The 21,878-nt window shown below is 27.0% G+C and overlaps 1 protein-coding gene across 14 annotated transcripts in view; it reads left to right on the forward strand.

Annotated features, from left to right (window-relative positions):
- Positions 1-21,878, forward strand: part of LOC132917870 (potassium voltage-gated channel protein Shaker) — a 179,376-nt gene that overhangs the window by 130,484 nt on the left and 27,014 nt on the right. For all 14 annotated transcript variants that reach the window (XR_009660354.1, XM_060978839.1, XM_060978840.1 and 11 more), the window contains 2 exons: positions 7,179-7,338; positions 19,453-19,718. Coding sequence is in view for 13 of the 14 variants with exons in the window: in XM_060978839.1 (XP_060834822.1) it covers positions 7,179-7,338; positions 19,453-19,718 (426 nt within the window). In the remaining variant the exon portion in view is untranslated. The remainder of the gene's footprint in view (positions 1-7,178; positions 7,339-19,452; positions 19,719-21,878) is intronic.

The following is a 21,878-nucleotide window of genomic DNA, read 5'->3' on the forward strand; positions in this document are numbered from 1 at the left end:
TATTTTTTAATAATAATGAAATAAATATTGTACATATTTTACTAAATATTTATAACACTTATGACAGATATACTATTACAATAGTTTGACTGTTTTCGGGTGAACAAATAATATTTTTTTAATTTTTCACAATCTATTTAAATGTTAGTAGTTCTAACTGCGAAGGACAATATTATTTCAATTGACGATAACTCGAACGGTCATTTTAGCAGGTTCTGGTGCAGCGTGAGTGTGTGTGTGTAAGTGAGTTTTATGTATTTTGTGACGTCACGTTATTAATTTATCGCGTTGTTTTTTCACGCCAGTCGCCCAGAAAGAAATATAAATGATAAATCTGAAAATCGGAAGTGGTTTCAGAGTCTTGGCAAACGTTCAGTCTAAAATGTCGAGTGTATATTATATATTGAAGGAACTGGGATAACAATTTATCGTCAAGCCCCCTGTACAAATTCCAACCGATTCGAACAGCGAAATGTTCCATTAGGGTAAACTACTGAAACATTATGGTATGGTATAGGTTTTTAATTTTTTTTCTTTTTTTTTTTTTTGGCACTCTCAAGTGTTATAGTATGTATTATATACATGTGTTGGAAAATTCTGTTTATACAAAATAACAGGAAAACTTACAACTTAACAATGTTTTACGTTAGAAATGACTCGTATTTCAAATGTATTTCTATCTCTGATCTCCAACCATACACTTTTTATTATTTTTTATGCATCATTTACTATACAGTCGAATTTCCTTTTCACCATATTTCGTATACTACTCGTATATAGTTATCACACTCAGATCTCTCCCAGCCTCGATTATAAATGTCTCCTGCGGAGCATCTCGATAAATTAAATTAAACAAATTAATTTGCACGCTATATAATTATTAATCCCAATTATAATGTAGTTCATCAACCCGTCTGGTATAAGTAATATGATATTTTTATAACTGTTAAAATAATATATTAGATATACATAAATTTCGAGGATCACCATCGATTGTATATGAATTAGTTTATTTGAACTTGGCAAAATTCAAAAATGTGCAAATCATAAATTATAAATATTTTAATTATCATAACGAAACGATCGTTGCATATGATCACTAGTATTAAACAGTATGACATTATATTACCATATTATTATACGACGATGTTGAGTCGTCACTCGATATTATTAAATTATCATACTACAATAATATGTATACTTACATATAATAATTACGCAGTAGCGTGTTTGTAAATTCAAAAATGATTATTGTGACTAAACGCAAATTACGTATTTCACGAATATCCATTTTATATATAGGCGTGAAATATACCTAATAATATAATATGATTTGTACCCATTGTATCATTATATATTCGGTTTGTTTGAGCTACAATAGCAGATTTTTGCGTGACTGCACATATACGCAAATATATTTAAAAAAATCCATCATCTTGTAACCATCTAGACACACTAATGTGTATTTCGTTCAGAGATCTCGCAGCGGAAATATTATATATTGTTATATGGGTTAAATTATCACTCAAAAAATACGTTTATAATATGTATATTATAATATTTTACACGCGTATTTGAGTGTCATGCATAATATTATGGATGGGTGATAAAATGTATATTGTATTACGTTAGAAGCGTTGTACTAGATCAAAATATATAATACTATAGGTATACGTATGTATACGTAACATTTTAAATCGAATATTTTACTTGCGAATTTGATGAACGCACACAATAATATATTATACATTTATTTTACAACGTAGATGTACAGATACCATTTGTACAACGGCTTTTGTCTCTGTCAATATTTTTTTTCAAATATATGTTTTTCTCCTTTTAGAAAAATAATTATTTACCATTTTTTTTTAGAGAACCTCAATCATTATAATTATTTATATTAGATATATTAGGTACTTTTTGGTTTAACTTAACTTAAAATTTAAAAATTTAATGGCCGTTTTATGTAAATTATTATCAATATTTATTAACTTTGTATAATGTAATGTACAAATTAAAAGTTTAAAAATGACGCGAGGTAAAGTATTTTAATATTGTGTATCGAAATAAAAACTGAATAAGATTTAACAAAATCAAAATTCATACTTTTTTATTTACTATATTAATTATTATGGTTTAAAATACTCCAAAAGTGTAATAATATTATGTTATGCTTATTTTATTTTGTATTTTTAACAATGTTATTATTATAAAATAAAACCAAGAAACTCCGTCTACTGTATAGTGTACCTTAAAATTAAATATACTCTAAATAACCATATATACTCGTATATTATGACACTATATTAATGAAAGAATTAAATTTAAATTCAATGATAAATCGTTGCCTACGATAAATAATTATGTGTGTCTAACCGTCTATGGGCATTAAATAATAAACAAATTTTATTAAAATATACGTATATCGCTATTTTTAATTTTTTTTTTAATTAGTAATAGTGTCGGTTAAATACGTTTTTATCAAAATCATCACATTTATAACATTATATATTTAAGTCATATGATATTATTGTTATTACATTTTGAGTAAATACCAACTTACCGTAACACGGTAGAATAGATTCATATTATAAATAGGCGATAACATAAAATCAATTTAAATATTTTGAAAATTTTGAAAATTTTATTGATGTGAAAAATATAATAATATACATAAAAGTTTTAAGTCCCCACGAATATTGTTTTTTTAATTACAATAAAATAACTAAAATCATTCCTCTTTATTTATCTAATCTCATAAAAATTTTAACTTCAAATTTCTAAACGAAATAATTGTATACATTTGTTATTTACATTTTTAAGTTTAAGTGAAAATTACTCATGAAAAATTGTATACCCGTTTATGCCAATGTCTTAGGTATAAAAATAGATTTTATATAATTTTTGTGATTTTTTTAAAATTTTTAGTTTAAACGTTTATAAAAATGCATTTTTCAGCTACTTAAAGAAAAACTTATAAGTGATTTACTAACTATTCTAATTTTAAGCTTTGTGATCAATCTTAAAAAAATTAAATGAAAATTTTAAGCAAAGAACTAAAAAAATAAAATATTTTAAATGCTTATAATAACATAAAATTTTTTTAATAATATGTGTATCTAAAATGATAATCTGTGTAATTAATAGTAGAATGTTTCTAGTTCTTATTAATTTCTTATTACTAATATTTTTTGAATAAATAATAACAAAATAACAAAGATTGTTTAACGGTAAATCATAATAATACGTTTGAAAAACCAATATGTACATTTTAACTTCAACTTGCTATAAACCTTGTTTATACCCAAGTTATAAGACTATTAACGATTATTTCTTGCAATACAACTTACGTGTAATTTTTCTAAGCCTTGAAGGGAATTTTTGATGTGATAAAATTAAAAATGTTAAATTACAAAAAAGTGTACAAATTTTCATGATTTTGATTAATTTAGTAAAAAAAAATTAAACTTTAATCGTTAAATAAAAAATTGTGACCATCTATTTTTAATTTTTTTAATTGGGGTATAAAAAAATTTACTTGGGCTCTTAAACACCTTTATACCAAAAAAATAAAAAAGTTATCATAAATAAATCCAAATAAGAGTATAAAATTTTAAATGTTTATAAATAGCTCATAAAAAACCAAAATATTTTTAAATTTATATCATGTCTAATATACGTATAATATTGAGTAAAATTACCAAACCTATATATTAATTATATTTATTAGCTTTTTATTATAGTAAAATAAAAAAACAAATCAATTTCGAATAAAACTGGCTTTTTTTCAAAAATGTTCATGTTTGCATAGTTTTTTATCGTTGTTCTCTGGGTTGTTTTAAAACCTACTGTTAAGTTTTTACTTTTGACCTTCTGAAACATTTCAGTTGCAATAATTATCTAATTTTATATTAAAAATCACATTCAATGTTAAAAATTGAAAAATTTATAATGCTCTTAAAAGTGTTGAAATACACAATCAAAAACTTTTTTATTCTAAAATCAATATTCTCCGCTCGGAACTTAAAAATACAATAGGTAGGTATATATTTCTCACAAGCTTAAGACACTTATATGTTATATTTAAATAATATTATGTACCTATTTATATATATTGTTATTTTTGTATAAGTATAATTATGGTTTCAACTGCATGGGCAATCAGACTATAATGAATTTTTTTTTTAAATTTAAATTTGTTGTTGAAAAAAAAAAGTACTTAAAGACAATTTACAATTTATTTTATATATAACTCGGAGATAAAAACTTCATCATCATTGGGATGACTTTTTCTTTGACGAGTGCTTCTGTTACATTGCACCATGTGCTTATTTTTTAAGTGTTGTAAAATATTTCAAACATAATTCTATTGTGCAATTTATAGTGAGAGTGGAATCGCGTTTTTCTAATGAGTTATTCTTTACTTATTAAAAAAAAAAAACATTGCTTGTGTATAAATCAGGAAGTGTGAATCTTTTTTTATTATTTATTAGTTTTTCTAGAATTTATTTGTGAATAGAGGTTTTGATAATGCTTACTCTTGATATGAAAATTTATAGCGAAATTAAATCTATTTTATATATTGTTGGTCATCTCATTTATGTGTAATATTAAATAAATATTATTTATTTATTTATGTGCACCCACCTACTTAGATTTTGCGTCAAATACGCTTTATTACTTCTATAATATGATATAAAACAGTAATAATTGCGCTTAAAACCACTGCACTAAAAAAAAAAATCTATGGATTATAATAGTATTATAATATTAATGATAAAATTGCTTCGTGTAAAACTTTTCTACTGTATACAACATAATATAATTGATATACAAATATGATTACCTAACATGTTATTATATTATTTTATTTTATATAATTTACTGGTGAATTAACAGTAGTAACTACGATCTATTATTATAGTATCCCAAATTTAAACACCATAATACTGACATAATCTCACGGTACAAGTTTATTTTTGTTTTACTTATGTGTGAACTTGAGCACGATATAATAATAGAATCATAATTTTTAACAAAAAACTTAAAATATATATTTTTATATATTATGCCCCTTATATATGTGTATTGGTTTGTCTGTTACCGGAACTTTATACTATTCTGCTCAAATTTCAGAGTTTTTTTGCCAACATCTTCTTTCTACCTTCTACCGTCTTTATCGTTGTTTTCATTGTAAATAAAAGAAGAGTGGTTTTTTTTATTATTATTTCGGTTACGCAGCAATTTACACACACACACACAAAACTCAGAACATAGTCTCGATAATCAGTCGGGTCGAGACTATATAGTGGTGGTAGTAGTGGTGGCGGTGGTGGTTTATGGGTTTGGTCGCCGCGCTGTCTGGTCTGTAGCGGTAACCACGGTTACCGGCAGTCGTGCCCCCGACTCACGTTCTGCAGTGGTTACCAAAACAATTGCCACGTAAACTTATATAACAGACACATTATTACTCAAACAGTGTATATTACATGATTTATGATCTCATATATATTATATATACTACTCGTGATAGAGACATTAGGGGTAAGCGTATCGTTGCTGCAGTCGCACTCGGTAAATTGTTTTATTTTTCATTTCCTATCCACCTTCTCCACATGCAAATAACAATATAACTTATACCAATATATAAACATATATTATTATTCTCTCTTTTTTTCACAGTCGTAACCCCCTACCACCACAGTTGATCCATTTTTGCGCGTTGTCGTCGAAAGTCCTGATTGATGAGGACATACAAAACACAAGCGCGCGACAAAACACGTACCGTATATTATTTCATTTTAAATATACGCGCATGCCATAAACTGTAGTTACCTATTCATACGTGGTGATAGTTTTAAAATGGTGATCGCAGTCGATTTCGCAAATTTTTAACGGATTTCCTCATATCGTTATTATTATTACTATTATTTTATGCGCAGTAATTGGGCTGACAAAAACACGCCACAACATAACAGCTCGTTGGCTGTACCTAATATTTTTCGTTATATTTCACTTCACGACCAGACGAGCTGCTGCGATGTGTATTATATACCTATGCCGTATATATTATAAATTTATAACTAACGCGCTAGTGAAAACAGTTATATATATATATATACCTATACTTTAATATCATGCATTATAGTATTATGTACAGTAATAATATGGTAGGTAACACCGAAAACGTTTTTCACGCAATCGAGATAAACGGTTGTATGGTTTTTTACTCATTTTTTAAAGCAGTTTTATTATACTGAATAAATTCCGCTAATCTATGATAATTAGGTTTGCATGTTTCAATGTATTTAATATGTAAAATCATGTATTATAAACTCCGTCAGTAAAAAGCGATTCAAAATTCAGCTAAATCAAACAATATGAATTCTGCACTAGGCTTGTTGCATTTAAATGTGCGTAACCATATTATATCTATACACGCATTATACTCATTATTTAACAATAATACTAAGTTGTAATAATAATAAGAACATTAATTGAAAGACACCAAGTATATTGATTATAATTCTCTGAATCGTTTTTAAAAATTAGCTAAACATTTTGAAATTCTTGCATATCATACTAATGTCTATAAATTGAAGAGTAAAACATTAAAATACTCGTTAGCAATTATTTCGTCTATGTTTATTGCGTTTATTGCGTATGTTTATAGTTGGATGATTTTTATACTCAATTAATATCGTAGGACACGATATTAACGAGTCTCTACAATCTATAATCTACCAATATTATGATATAACATAATCTCTGCAGATAGGAATATTTTACGCATTGTATATATAATTGATAAAAATTGTTTTGCTAATGAATAATGATGTTATTAACGTTTATTGAAATGTTTTTATATTGTCGGTTGATTCGAGATTATAACTATTATAATATTAGTAGATATTTTAATAGACTACCAGCTATTTTTAATGTGTAGACAGTAGACTCTGTATAAACATAAGTATCAACTTAACGCAATTTCTACTGTTTTTTTTTTAAATAAAATATGAAAACACCTCATCATAATAAATATGTATATGTATAAATATAAACCTAATAAAATATATTTGTGTATAATTTAGTATAACAATTGAATCTCTATAACTTTGATAAAAAATAAAAAACTACGCAATTTCATAATAAATTAATTTTTGGTACCCGTTGTTTAGGTCACTGCCGAAACTCAGTACCCAAGACGAAGACGGCTGTGGTCCAGGGGCAAGTCTTGGAACAGGCCTCACACACGGTCATCCTCAACACTGTTCGGGGAGCGCGACATTCGAACCAATACCGCACGATCACGACTTCTGCGAAAGAGTAACAATCAACGTAAGTAGTACATCTCCCGATAATAATATGTTATTTTATTGATAAGGTATTTAGATATATATGATTTTTACGTGAAAAATAGTTACAAATACTTGACATGTGTTATTGCCACTGTTGACTGCGAAACAGTCCGAGATTGACGAGCACCACGTAGTCATTGAGAAACGATGCTTATATATGTTTATATATATATATATATATAGCTATTTAAACAATTTACATTGAAATTACATGAAATGCACGCTGGAAGGTTGGATTAAGGGTACACAACTTTGAATGGAATAAGAAATAGTCGGCTGGGCTACGAAGATATCGGCCGCTGAATGTTGTCAACATGACGAAATTACAAGAGGGCTTTAGTGAAAACCGTCTATCCTTATGATACACACACACACACACACACATATATATATTGTATATAGTATATGTAATGATCCAGAGTGAGTTCTAGAAGGGATGGGAAGAGAAATCAATTACTCGTCAAATTTAATTCGAAACTTGTGTAATATTTATTGACACAGCAGCACTTTAGGGAGTTTTGATATTTTGTGGTTGAGGATACGCTCGTTTGTCATACTGTATACACAGTTCCTACGTCTAGACCGGATATTGGACTTTTTAAACAATTTTTTTTTATCATAATTATTCTTTTATTCACACGTCTCTGTGAAACATAATATAATAATTATTGCGATCAATAGATATCGTTTAGAGAACACTCGAAACGCGCGTTCATCGCGTAAAATTTTATAGCAACAGCAGAGTTGTAGTAACTGAGTTTGCATTATCGTGGAGGATTTTTATGTTTTATAAGTACCCATTGAATTTAAGAAAAACGTATTGGTGTGACATCGTCTTGATTACTAAACTAGAAAAAATGCAATCTCATTGTTACGTAGTAGCAGATATGATGTTTCATTATTATACTTATAGTGTATAATATATTAATAAATAAATTATTTATTTCATTATTTTTATTTATTAATTTATTAATTGTAAATCTATAAAATAGAATTTAAAAAAATGTTGTTGATTGGTACTACTTTGTACTTATTGTAATAAAAAAATAAAGAATTAAATATTTCTTATTTTTTATTTAAATTTCATTTTATTAATACACAAGATATATTCAAAATCCATGTACATTATAGATATCATATCCTGTACAATAATATACTTTACTTAGATAATAAATAGCTTAACATTTTAGGTTATAATAAATTGAAATAATTTTCTTAGTGTTCTATTGAATATAGAGTTCGTTAACTATAATAAGTGTAAAAAGTAAAAAGATTCAGCTTCAGCGATCACGTCCATCAGAAAAAAATTTAGATCAAGGAAAAAATTCGAAAATTTTATTGGTTAATCGGATTCTACTCTGAGTTAACTATCGAAAACAAATGTCTACTGTATGTAGCTATTATAAAACCTTTTGGATTTACGGCATACGGCTATGGGTTTTGCCAGTAAGTTTAACATCGGCGTAATATAACGGTGTCAAAACATCGCACTTCGGACCATCACTGCAGCCTACTGGTTCGAAAAAAACAACACAATTCATTGTAATATATCTAGAATAGTTGAAAAATTCAAACGTTTTCTCGCCAACACGAGAAAAGGCTGAATCACCATGTCAATCCATTGACCATCTAATTATTAGATAACTCCAATGGCATCAGACGTAATAAGCATCTGAAACCATACTAATTAGTTTAATTAAGGATGTAATCACCCCATTGGAAGTGACTCCACTCCATACACGTGTAAATTATATATAATTTATATCTAGTATGTAAAATATATATAATTGTTAAACATATTTATAAAGACATTTGGGTCGTTTAAATAATAAAGCTCCAAGGCATGTATATATACTATATTTATAAAAAAGAAATTATAAGTGCTTTGTACCTACATTATTATACTATTTATATTGTAAATAAGTATTAGGAACACAATATTTGAAATCTTTCTTTATGGTACAATAACTTTGAATGGAAACAAAATATTACCAAACCATAAATTATAATAAAAAGTCCGAGAGTTGAATTAAAAATGTAATTGTTTCAATAGTACTCATATAGATACTTATCAGTTATCGATGGGGTTGAAAATAACGTAGGTAATACAAATGTAAAATCGTCACAATCAATCGACATGAAAAAAAAAATTTCGAGAAGAGTGCGACGGCCGACGGGCATCGAATTGTATACAGTGATACGAAAATATATACTCGGAATTATTATATTATTCCTCTGTTGTTAAGCCCAAAATGGTCGAGCGGCGATGAACTGCCACACACGGTCGTTTTACGATAAATGCAGACAGTGTTCAAGAGGACGTCGTACGATATATATTTTATATAATATACATCATACAAAATATAGGTATACGGGCACTTAACTCTTATGTAATATAACGCTCGTTGTACAATGGAAGACATAGTGTGGCCGTGTGGGGAAAGTGCGGATAAGACGGCGTCCTAAATCGAGGGTGATTTCCCTGCCGCTGCCGTTCTCGGCGAACGTGAAGAGCCCTCATGCGCATTCATTAGTCTCTAAAATCGGGTAAAAGTTTCGAGAGCGAAATTCACGGCGCGCGTATATAAAGTCCTATCGTTAATCATATTTTGTATAACTATATACCATATATTTAATGTACGATTCTCAATATTTTAAAAATTATTATGTTTTTGAAAATATTTTTTATTCGTGATCTTCAGTCATAGTTAAAAACGACACTTTAAAAAAAAATTATATTTTTATTATTTTTTTTATTTTTTTAGGTATTTTATGTATTTTGATAAATAAAAATAGAATTGCGAACCAATAACTTATGGCTTATAAATATTTAAAGGTTAAATGCTCAGAGTAGAATAGTACAACTGGGGTTCTCTGTGAATAACTGAAAAGATTACCCACTACAATCCACTTATCTAATCCTTGAATACTTATTAACTTTTATTAATAAATTACTTGTCTAAAAATTTATTTTTGTAAATTTATAGAATACTCAAAATAATATTCTCCTTTGAAATATAAATTTAAAAATGTATATATCGTTCAAAAGAATAAAAACTTTTAAAAATAATAACAATAAAAATAAAAAGTATTTTTCCCCCAAAATAACTAAAAACTATATAAAAAAATATTAAAAAAAAAAACGTTAGTGTTTTCTAAAATAATAATGAGTGTCTTACGTAAAATGGATTACCTTGTATATTATATAATAAGTATACGTGATTTATAGAACAGTTATTTTTGACGAATCTATATAATCGATAAAATATTTATAATATATTATAACGATTTTATGCATATAATAGGTACATAATATAATTTTAATCGATATTAGTATAGAATATGATAGAAATAAACGTATGCACAAAGTTACGCACCGCCAGATATGTGTTAATTGAAGTATTGGGGTGAAACACAAGGATATTATGTTATGTTGATTTCCCCACTTACTTTTTTTAAATTTCATCCGCTTAGAAACCGTTTTAAAAAATGGTCTCTCTTCAAAGCATATTATACAACCATATTATAATATTCTGCTTAGATGGAAAACTGACATGGAAAATTAATTTAAATAAAAAGCTCACCCAAGGATATACAAAAATGAATACACTTTATCCCTTAGTTAACTATAAATCGACCCTCCAAATAAAATCATCCATCTTATACTGTACCTAAATAATCGACCACTAATCAGTAATCACTTATGCCTGCCCTATATGGGCAACAACCTCTTCAACGACCATACTTAACAAAAACTAAATCATCTAAAACAAATTTTTGAGAATATGCCTAAAAGCTTTTTGGTTCATGAGTAACTGGCAAATTCTTTAACATTATTCTCATAATTATATGTTTTTTAAAAATATTAATGGTGAATGTTGTCACCTATTAAGTTGAATAAAAAAGGGGTGGTTTTTTAGTATGAATTTATTATTATATTAATATAAAATTATGAATTATTGTGAATGAATTAATTATGAATTAAAATTTAAAATTTTGATTTTTTGAAATTAATTATTTTATTTTGCTTCAATTTCATTAATGCCATGTTAAAATATTATTAAAAATTACTTTAAATGCGATTCGAAATAGTAACGATAACGTGATGATAAATGCATAAAAGCACTTATAAATATAATAATTATATCATATAATATTCATATCGGTTTTACGTGTTAATCTTTGGAAAACTCATTTATATATTTTTTTTTTAATTTAAATTATACATACCTATTTATCATTATTCAACATTTTACAAATAAAACATAAATACATAATTTATCTACCTTATTTAAGCAGACGGCTGTGTTGAAGGCAGAAGCCTATATGGACTGCTATATGTCGTAAATGCGCTCTGATGAGGAAAAAAAGCTACCTTACCTAACCTATTCGATGACGATACACACGCGATCGAATGGTACGCATATGAATCGAATTGACTATTACTGTAGATGAAATGTAAATAAACTGTCTTATAGCCATAAAATTAGTATGCGTAATACAACTGGCAAGAATCACGAATTGGAATTTCATTCTACCAGTATCTGTGTTGTAGTTACGCGTATATATGTATTTATTTTCATAACAATAGATAATATTATCATAGTGTTTGTCATATTTTATGATTTGTGATTTAAAATTTTTTTTTTCTGTTAAAATTCTCTTAAAACTATTTCTATCTTCGGGTAAAGTTGGTTTCTTATATATATTTTCTAGTGGTTAATTTATTCGAGGAATAACTTTATGATTATGCTGTAGACACGTGTGTTTACCGTTACTCCGTTTTCCGTTTCCCACCGAAATTTAATTTTGATTTCTTTTGCTACCCTTATTTTTTTTATGTTTGGTTTGATAATTTAGTATATTACTTATGAGCAGGGCTCGGGACTTAAGGCGTTTGCTTATTTTTATGGATTTACTTAAAATGTAGCAGAGTGCTATGGAAGTGTATGTCATATTACAAAACGTTAAATTATGAAATTTGAAAATGTTTTTTTTTGTTTTTTCAACGATTTTTTAAAAAAGATGCTTATTTTTAGTTTTTGTGATTTTTTTTTTTTTTGACCAGTTTTTCTACTTTCTATAGTTTTTTTTTCGGAAAATCCCTTGAAAAATCTATAAACAATATAGCGAAATTTCTCGAAAGTGAAATTTGATTTTTCTTATAATATAAAGATTTTTTTTTTGATTTTTTAGTTAGAAACTTTTCCCAATAATTTTGTTACAAAAAGCATAGTTACAAATTATGTCTAGTACCTACTTTATCATGTAAAAAAATTTTTTTTTTTTTTATTAAATATTTTTGCTCAAATTTAAGTTTTTTAAATGCTTTTTTTGAGTTTTATAATCATGTTTTTAATCGCTTATTTTAAAGTTTAAGTACTATAAGTCCCGAGCTCTGCTTATGAGTATTATCCTAAATAATTTTTATCTTAGGTGCACCTATAAGTTAAACTAAAATTTTAAAAATTATATAACAAAAATTATTATATTTTATGTAAAAATGACTTGCTGAGCCATGAAAAAATAATAATTGTAAATATTTAAATATATTTATTCATAGTAAAACCCAAACATTAACTTTTTAACAAATTTGGCACCGGCAGGCAGCAAATATACCAAAATAAAATTATGTTTTGGTTAAAATAATCCCAAAAATAGTATTTGAATTTGACTTAATATATTATATATCTTAATTCTTAAATTCGTAAATTTCATGACTTCTGTGTTTTACTGTAAACGGCCTGCATGTAATCAATCAGAAATTAAATCGTTTGCATACAATATTGAAAAATATTGTTTTGTTAGTTTATTTACGTATAATACTTACTCACTATAACTAATATTATTCGGATATTAACGACTGAGTTTCGTGTCCTTTCGAACGATAAATTATAAATTTAGAAAGAGTGTGCTTATAATATAGACTTAACTTGCCTCACCACAACTTAGTTTTTAGCTCCCCTACAGCTTACATCATATGTATGTATGCATATATATATTATATAAAGCTTCCTTGTAAATGCATAGGTATTTTAGGGCTGGTTAAGAAATAATTTTAACAATGATTTAAAATATTCGTCCAAATCATTTTAAGAACTTAATAATAAAATTGTATAGAATAATTTTAACGTACTTCTACACTGCAGTGATGCTCTGTTATCGTATGATTTTTTTTAAGTTTCGTAAGTGTCATCACAGTTTTTGTCCGACATCTGATATTTTTATGATTTTGGAATAAGCTTTTAATATAGTAATAATATTACAACATTATGCACATCACGCGACGAACTCGACTCTTTTCAATGCAAAATTTTTACATGTATTACATTTTTTATCATATAGTTAAGATTTATTATTATGTATGATATAATAGAATTAAATATAACTGATATAAGTATCGTATTGCCCTCAAACGCTTTCTATTATTCATGCATTTTTTTATATTTTCACATAGCGCATACACAAATATAAAACACGTTTTCATGGGTATTTAAAATAAATTAAATTATAAAAAAACATAAAATTAATTCAATTACAACGAAAACTTAACTGAACCTTGAACGAGCATGGTGCGAACAAACAGTAACGATCTGCACCTTCTGCTGACGTTTTCTACAATGCCGATGTCGACTATTTTCTCTACGACATTATCGTAATATATTATATAAAGTCCTTTAGTAAAGTAATCTCAACGAAAGAAGATGACGGGGTGAGAGGAATAAAGATTTTTTTGGGGTTTTATTTAGCGGGAAAGGGAGTTGAGGGGAAGTGCAGAAGATGACACTCAGTATAGAGCACCGGGTGACGTATATATAGAGTCCTGTACGTTATTTATTATTTTAGACGGCTGCAGTGGAGCCAAATTAATGATTCTCTAATGGTTTATAATGCGCGTCATCCTTTCGTGTGACGAAGTACCCATCCTCGCATATAACGTTCGTTTAATCACTCCAATATTGTATAACACGCTTATTAATTAACGTTGGGAATATAATATGAGCGCGTATTCTGTCGAGTACCGGTTTTGAAACCTGTAGACATAACCAGTTGAATCGGATTAACCAATACTAGGACTTGATATATTTATAGGTGTAACTAGGGGGGGATTAGGGGGACTAATCTCCCATTTTTATTTACACCACTCCACTCGTCATAATTCCTACCAAAAGTAATTAATTTTAAATTTAAATTTAAAAATACCGTTTAATTTTTTTAAATTTCCAAATTTAAATAAAATGCTATATTTAGCACTTTTCGTTCAAACAAGTTCCGAATGTTGTTAAAGATAATTTTCAGCAATGCGTCACATAAATACTTACATAAGGTCAACTATGTTACTAAATTATTTCTCTAAGTAGTCTAAGTTGTCTACTTGTTTATCATAGCTATTGAAAGAGATTTATCAAAATATGTTCTAAATAAAAAAGACATTTTAAATACATTTTCTATTACTGAGCGAAAGGCTTAAACTGTAATGTCTAGTGTACTTATTATTATGTTATCTTTTATAATTTACTTATATTTTAAGATAAATAAAGATGAATTTGTATCTAAAATAATACTTAATAATATTTTAATAATTTAATTTATTACCATTTAATTACCACGATACTACTTTTTTATTATTTGTTTTATACCTACAACAAAAATATGTTACACACACTATAATAATAAAATAATATTATATTTTTAACAATTTATTTTACATAAAAGTGGGGGTGACGGAGCCCCCTCCCATTTTTTTACTTATTTTTAACGTGTTAGGGCTGGAGAACTCCTTAACCTCAAGGTCTAGTTACGCTTATGGATATATATGTATGTATTTAATAACACTGATTCAAATTGATGATTATACTATATTAGATTATTATACTATGTATAATTTATTTAATGTTTTGTGTAAAATTAATTTTCGATTTTATAACAATTAAACTGTATATTTATTATTTCATTAAATTTAATTTCTTAAACAATAAACACAAAATCGAAGCAAAAATTCAACTCAACTATTTTTAATATTAAATTATTAGAATAATATTACATTATTATATTATCTTATTGTATAATCATTAATCATTTTATTCTATTATTAGCTATTAAAATATCGGCAGTTATGATTTTATTAACTATCAATACAATACAACACTGACATGAGTAATAGAATAAACAAAATATAAATAATTGTTTATTATAGGTGATACTATACATTATAATTTTAAATATTATGTATACGTTAATATATTAGTTATTATTTTTAAATTATAGATAGATATATTTTATTGTATTAGTTTATTTTACGGGCTTAGCCATTTGATAAAAGTAAACATATATATACAATATCTTATAGTGATAACAAAAAAATAGTATTAATTTTACAGACAACATATACATTACGTGTAAAATGTAAGATCCCCTGATTATTCCATCTTTTTTTTAAATATAATGCTAATATGTATACTATATGTACAAAAGAAAAATAATGATGAAAAAAAATGGTTTAAATATTGGGAAGCATCGACATTGGCAAGTGATAACAGTCTTGTAATAGGTTCGTTAGCTAAATAATTAGAAGTACAGGAAGGTTATTATGCAGATTATAAAATAATTTATACATTTTTTATATACATGTTTTTGTTGTTGTAGTAGCAGTCTTTGTCATATTTTTATGTCAATAAAAAAGTATGATCGACCTGAGTACTTAAAATATAAATGGTAGGCATTTTGGATATAATTATAATTATCTAAATGACAAATAATTCAACTAATCTAGAAAATTTTTTTTTGTAATAATAAGATTAATAATTCAAAAGTTTTTAAAAACTATGATTGCGTAACTAAAGTCTATATATACATAATATATATTATATTTTAACAACTTATCAATTATATTTATATTATAAAATATCTCAATATGCATTGTTAGTAAACAAATATTTAACTTTTCTCTATAATTTTTCTCATTTTATCATTAAAGCAATCTCTTAAAATGATATCCGGCGTAATACATTGGTTTACAACCATGAAATATATTTAAAATACTAAAATTGTAATTAACAAATGCATAAATATATAATATATATATATTATATATATATATAAATGCGACAACCGTTTATATTTTTATTTATGATCATCGTAATGTATTTATAATAATAATATAATAATGTGGTATATTTTCCCTGAACCCATAATAAGCTTAATAATAAAGTAAAAGAAGAAAAACAGCTACAAAGAATAATTATCATCCTCAATCTTTTTAGAAGTTTAGGATTTAATATAAGAAGTTTAATTTATTTTCAATTATATATGCAAACAAGATCTTGCAAGGTAAGTTTCCCTCCACAGTACTATTAAAATGTGTCCCTGGAGTGTAATTTTCCGTTTTGCTATTACTCATAAGTTTCTTGGAACGTATAGTGATAAATATATTCTCTATAATGATATGATAAAAATAAAAACGTCTTTTTTATGAGCGTGAAATGTTTTCGTTTTATTTATCATATATTTGTGCGATAATTGTAGCTGAAGTAAATCATAACCATAACTATACTATACATGCAATACAATTTTAATACATAGTCACATCTATGCTTAATCGCATGTATAACTGCAAACCTAAAAACCAATAGTAAGGGAATACTATAAACTATGTATTGCCTAGTTTTCGATTTTAAAATCAAAATCAGTATGTATATTACTTTGTTATTACTTGAACACCACACATATTCGATATCGACCTGTAATAACATGCGCGAAATAATCTTAGACAAAACAAAACCAATAGTAATATTAATGGTAATAATTTAGTTGTTATATCACTATGCTCTAGTTTTTATCGATGATTATTATCTCTAACATAATATATTATTGTTCCCCGACAATAACGAAGCACGCACGTAAAGTATACAAAGTTTGATTGGTTTACGTTACGATACTATAATAATAAATTATCATATATGTATAGGATTACAGAACGTATATAATGTGCAAATAATGTTCCACGTAGTTAGTGGTTATCAAACTTGACCCGAAATAAACGCTAATATAATATATTATCTTGATAAATGTGTGTTTCTTCGATTTTACGATATTCGCCAGCGAAATGGTAGTCGTTTTCGAAATTAATCAAATGGTTGTGCGTTTATTTTGGTGCGTGATAATAAAATACTTTTATTTCACGTTTAAAGCACTATACCTAAATCTACCTACTATAGCAGTTTTACCACCACTACTAGGTACCTAGCATAATATGTTTGCACAGTAAAGTTCTTACGTGAAGAGATACAACTAAATAATTTATTTTTTAAAACCAATATTAACGTTCCTACTTTATTCTTTTACATACGATATTATAATATTTTATTTAATACCACAATATTAGTTAATCATACGCTTCAGTCTTCTTAATTTAAGTATATATTTTAGGATATTAAATTATAAATAATAGTGATAGGATAGGGCCTCCAATTTTTTAAAGTTTTCAAATGTATATGAATGTACATTCTGCAGTTATGTACTTATTATATTGTTTTATTATTTTCATATTTGTAGATGTTCACACCGAAGAATATAGCAGGAAGTTTATTTTAAATTTAAATTTTAATAAAATGTTTATATAATTCCTTGCTATTTACATGAGATATGTTTTAACATAAAAATTCAATAGATACACGTTTTTCTATAAAATATATTACTTATACTGATTCTGAAGTGAAACATTGACCCTAAATTTATGTAATAACCACAAGAATAAATATAAAATTCTATAAAGTTTTGAATCATACTTATCACTATATAAGATTTTAAAATAATAGAATATGCCCATAATATTAATAAACCTTTTGATATTCATTATAGTGTTTAATTTTTAAAGTTATGTAATTAATTTATAGTTTACAAGATAATAAATCTAGTAACCAAAAAATAATTTGATAATTTAATAACTTTTTATAGTTGCCCTATGTAAATAAATGTACAGTAGTCCCATTCACAGTAGTTTTTTCGCAAAAAAATAATATGCATTTATATTTCTAGTGCACGCAAGTTCTACGATCTCTATTTTTTCCGCTTCAATCATGTTTGTATACGTTGAAAAATATTCAATGTTTTTCCTCGAGTAATAGATTACTTAGGTTACAAATTATTTATAAAGTGAAATGTATATAATATTGTAAAAGATTTCGTACCGATGACAAAAAAAAGGCCATGAAAAATTTGGATTGACTAAACATATCTCTATAATTTATATTATATCACTAGGTAATACAAATTAATAGTTTTATAATCGTTACAAGTTATAACCTTTTAAAGGCTATTTCATCTATGCACTGATCCATGTCTATCCGTAAAATTAATTTTGCGCAACATTACACTTTTTTGGTAGTTATAGTAGTTAGGTACATAAAAAAAAAAATTAACTCATGAAATACTAATAAAGATAATATATTATAAAAGTTTGATTTATGACAAAATCATTTTTTTTTTACGTAAACTATCACCATTTTCAGATCGTACGTGGAGTGATACAACAGAAGTTTTTGTTACCTTTTGCAATGTTTTTTTTCTTTTTTGTGAGGTTAAAAGTATAATAATACGAAAGTTTTGAGGAAACCCCTAGCTATTTTGGTTCAATAATAAAATCATCAAACTTCTTCTTTTACTACAATAACGATGTATATATATATATTGTTTAATAATGTTATGCTAACAACCCATAATTTTTTGTTTCCTTTAGTTACCACTCTTTAGGAAGAAAAATGTTTCTTTAATCTAGTAATAAATGAATAATTTTTTCTGTTTTTATATTCCTATTATTTCTATTAGAATCACAACAATAAATGTTGTTAAATTTGATGAAAAAAAAAGTCAGATAGTTATAAATTCACATTTATATTATTATCACATTTTACTTGACTGGCATTATCAATCCTGTATAAACGGGCTAAACTACTATTGATAATATAATTGTTATTATTGAGTAGTTTTTATTATATAATATATTCAATATAGGTACATACATAATATATTTAATTATACATACATTTATCCTAAACTTTGCAATTAATATATTTATTTATCGGATACGTTTCAGGTGAGCGGTATGAGGTTCGAGACGCAGCTGCGGACATTGAACCAGTTCCCGGACACGCTGCTGGGCGACCCGTGTCGGCGGATGCGGTACTTCGACCCGTTGCGCAACGAGTACTTCTTCGACAGGAACCGGCCAACGTTCGACGCCATTCTCTATTATTACCAGAGCGGTGGTCGACTGAGGAGGCCGACTACGGTGCCGTTGGACGTGTTCTCCGAAGAGATCAAGTTCTACGAACTCGGCGAACTGGCCACCAATAAATTTAGGTAAGACTTCTAAGTTCCAAGATTGTCATATCGATTATCAGATAGTATTGTGTTAAGGTATCGGAGTTGATCATACATTTTTCAAAATAAAGTTTAACAATTATTTTATTTTTTTTTATATAAAATATACTATGTCGGCTTAGAATTTTCTTTTTTTTTTAATAACGAATATTTTCAAACAAAATTTGATTTAGATGTTTTCTTTGTCTAAGTACATACGAACTCAGATCGGTCCAAAAATTAAATCTTACTTCTATTAAGTAATATATCTATACCGGAATCACCCTATATACCAGGGGTGGCCAAATCACGGCTCGCGAGCCGCATGCGGCTCTCGTCACAGTCGTATGCGGCTCGCGGTCTTATTTACAAAAACCAAAATATTTTAATTTTTTTTGTATACATTTATAAAAAAATGTTTTTATTGTATTTATTTAAGGCTTTAGTATTATAGTGGATAGAATATAGATTAAATCAAACAAAAACAAAAATTAATTAATATGAATAATAAATTAAAAAATTAAACATTAAGCTAATTTTGTTTGCGTAGTATTTTTTTCGTGTCTACTTTTTTAGTAAGCTTCTTAAGATCTGGTTGAATTGATGTAAAAGCAGTTCTTAGTAATTCTGTAAGATGATCATCAGTCAAATTTGAACGATATTTTGACTTAATTATTTTCATTGTTGAATAAAGTGATTCACATGAATACGTCGTTCCAAAAATTGATATCAATTTTACCGCACAGTTTTTAATATTTGGATATTTTAATATAGAAATATGCTTCCAAAATTCCAATATAGAGGGACAATTGTTTATAAACTGCTTAAGACCTTCATCTTCTAATAACTCCAAGAGTTCTATTTCGAGATCCGCTTTATTTGTGATGATAATTTGGCTCTTGATATAATTTTATTAATACATGTGGCTCGCGTACATAGTCATGTTGGCCACCCCTGCTATATACTCACACGCACTCCACCATTCGCAAAACTTCCTCATCACAATAAATTTCTACCAGCCATACGCACGTCATGTATGCCTATATATATGCATATAATACATTAATATGTATATTATACTTAACTAAAGTGCGTGCATCGTGGAGATGACGCTGTCGCTTGAAACAATTACCCTCGAGGGTTTTCGCGGGCTAGGTGATAGTGCTGGTGGTAAGGAATGTAGATATGTGTTCGTCGTCGCGCATGCGTGTATTTTCTTACCCTACCACGCCTAATATGCTCTGTTTGCCTAAAACTCAACGAATGGTTCATGGGAGGGTAGTGGTAAGGTGGAATAGTACATTGGAACAGACGAGTGAGTAAGACATAGGTTCTGCCGTTACTACTGTTGTGGCAAATGGGTCACGTAAGATTGTAATTCGAAGACTTAACTAGGATTGAGTCTCTCGCTTTTCCTCCACCAGCGCATCGTCCTAAGAATATTTCTCCCCCACGTACTACCCATGTATATATTTTCCGAACACGTTTCCGTTCCGGACCTCATACGTGACATCAATTACTCGTATACTGACGACTTACTTCATTTTACCAACTAAATACGCGCATTGCTATTATACATTAATATACTATATATATATTTATATAAACGTATCGCATACGTATTGTTGTGCTGCTATTATCGGAACTATAAATTATCACTTTGTGTCAAATGCACGATTCTAATTTCAAAAAAAGAACTAAACCCGTTTTAGGAATAGAAAACACAAGATGGTATATAACAGTTTATTAATATTAAATTATATACAAACATTACAAACTAAGAAATAGCAATTTTTTATACATAATACTAAAAAAATTTTGTGGTCATATAATGTGCATAGTAACATCATATATTAAACACCCCAAACCAATTGTAGTGGTGTAGGTATCTATTGAAATTTGAAAGTCATTATTATTATTTTTTTTACATATTTTTAACACCCACTGCTGTTTTATAACGGAATATACTTCGTATATGCAAGTTTTAATCGATTTAAAATATTTTTATCTATACAAAAAACATTTTTGATTGATGTTCAATCAGTTTTATACGTACGCCTCGTATATTCAATACACATAGATCTAGTGTTAGATGTAAAAATAATTCTCTACATTAAAAAGTTTCCATAAAGGACAGTGATAAACTATGGCGGCTGAAAA

This window comes from Rhopalosiphum padi, chromosome 1, assembly GCF_020882245.1.
Source record: "Rhopalosiphum padi isolate XX-2018 chromosome 1, ASM2088224v1, whole genome shotgun sequence".
NCBI classification, from domain to species: domain Eukaryota; kingdom Metazoa; phylum Arthropoda; class Insecta; order Hemiptera; family Aphididae; genus Rhopalosiphum; species Rhopalosiphum padi.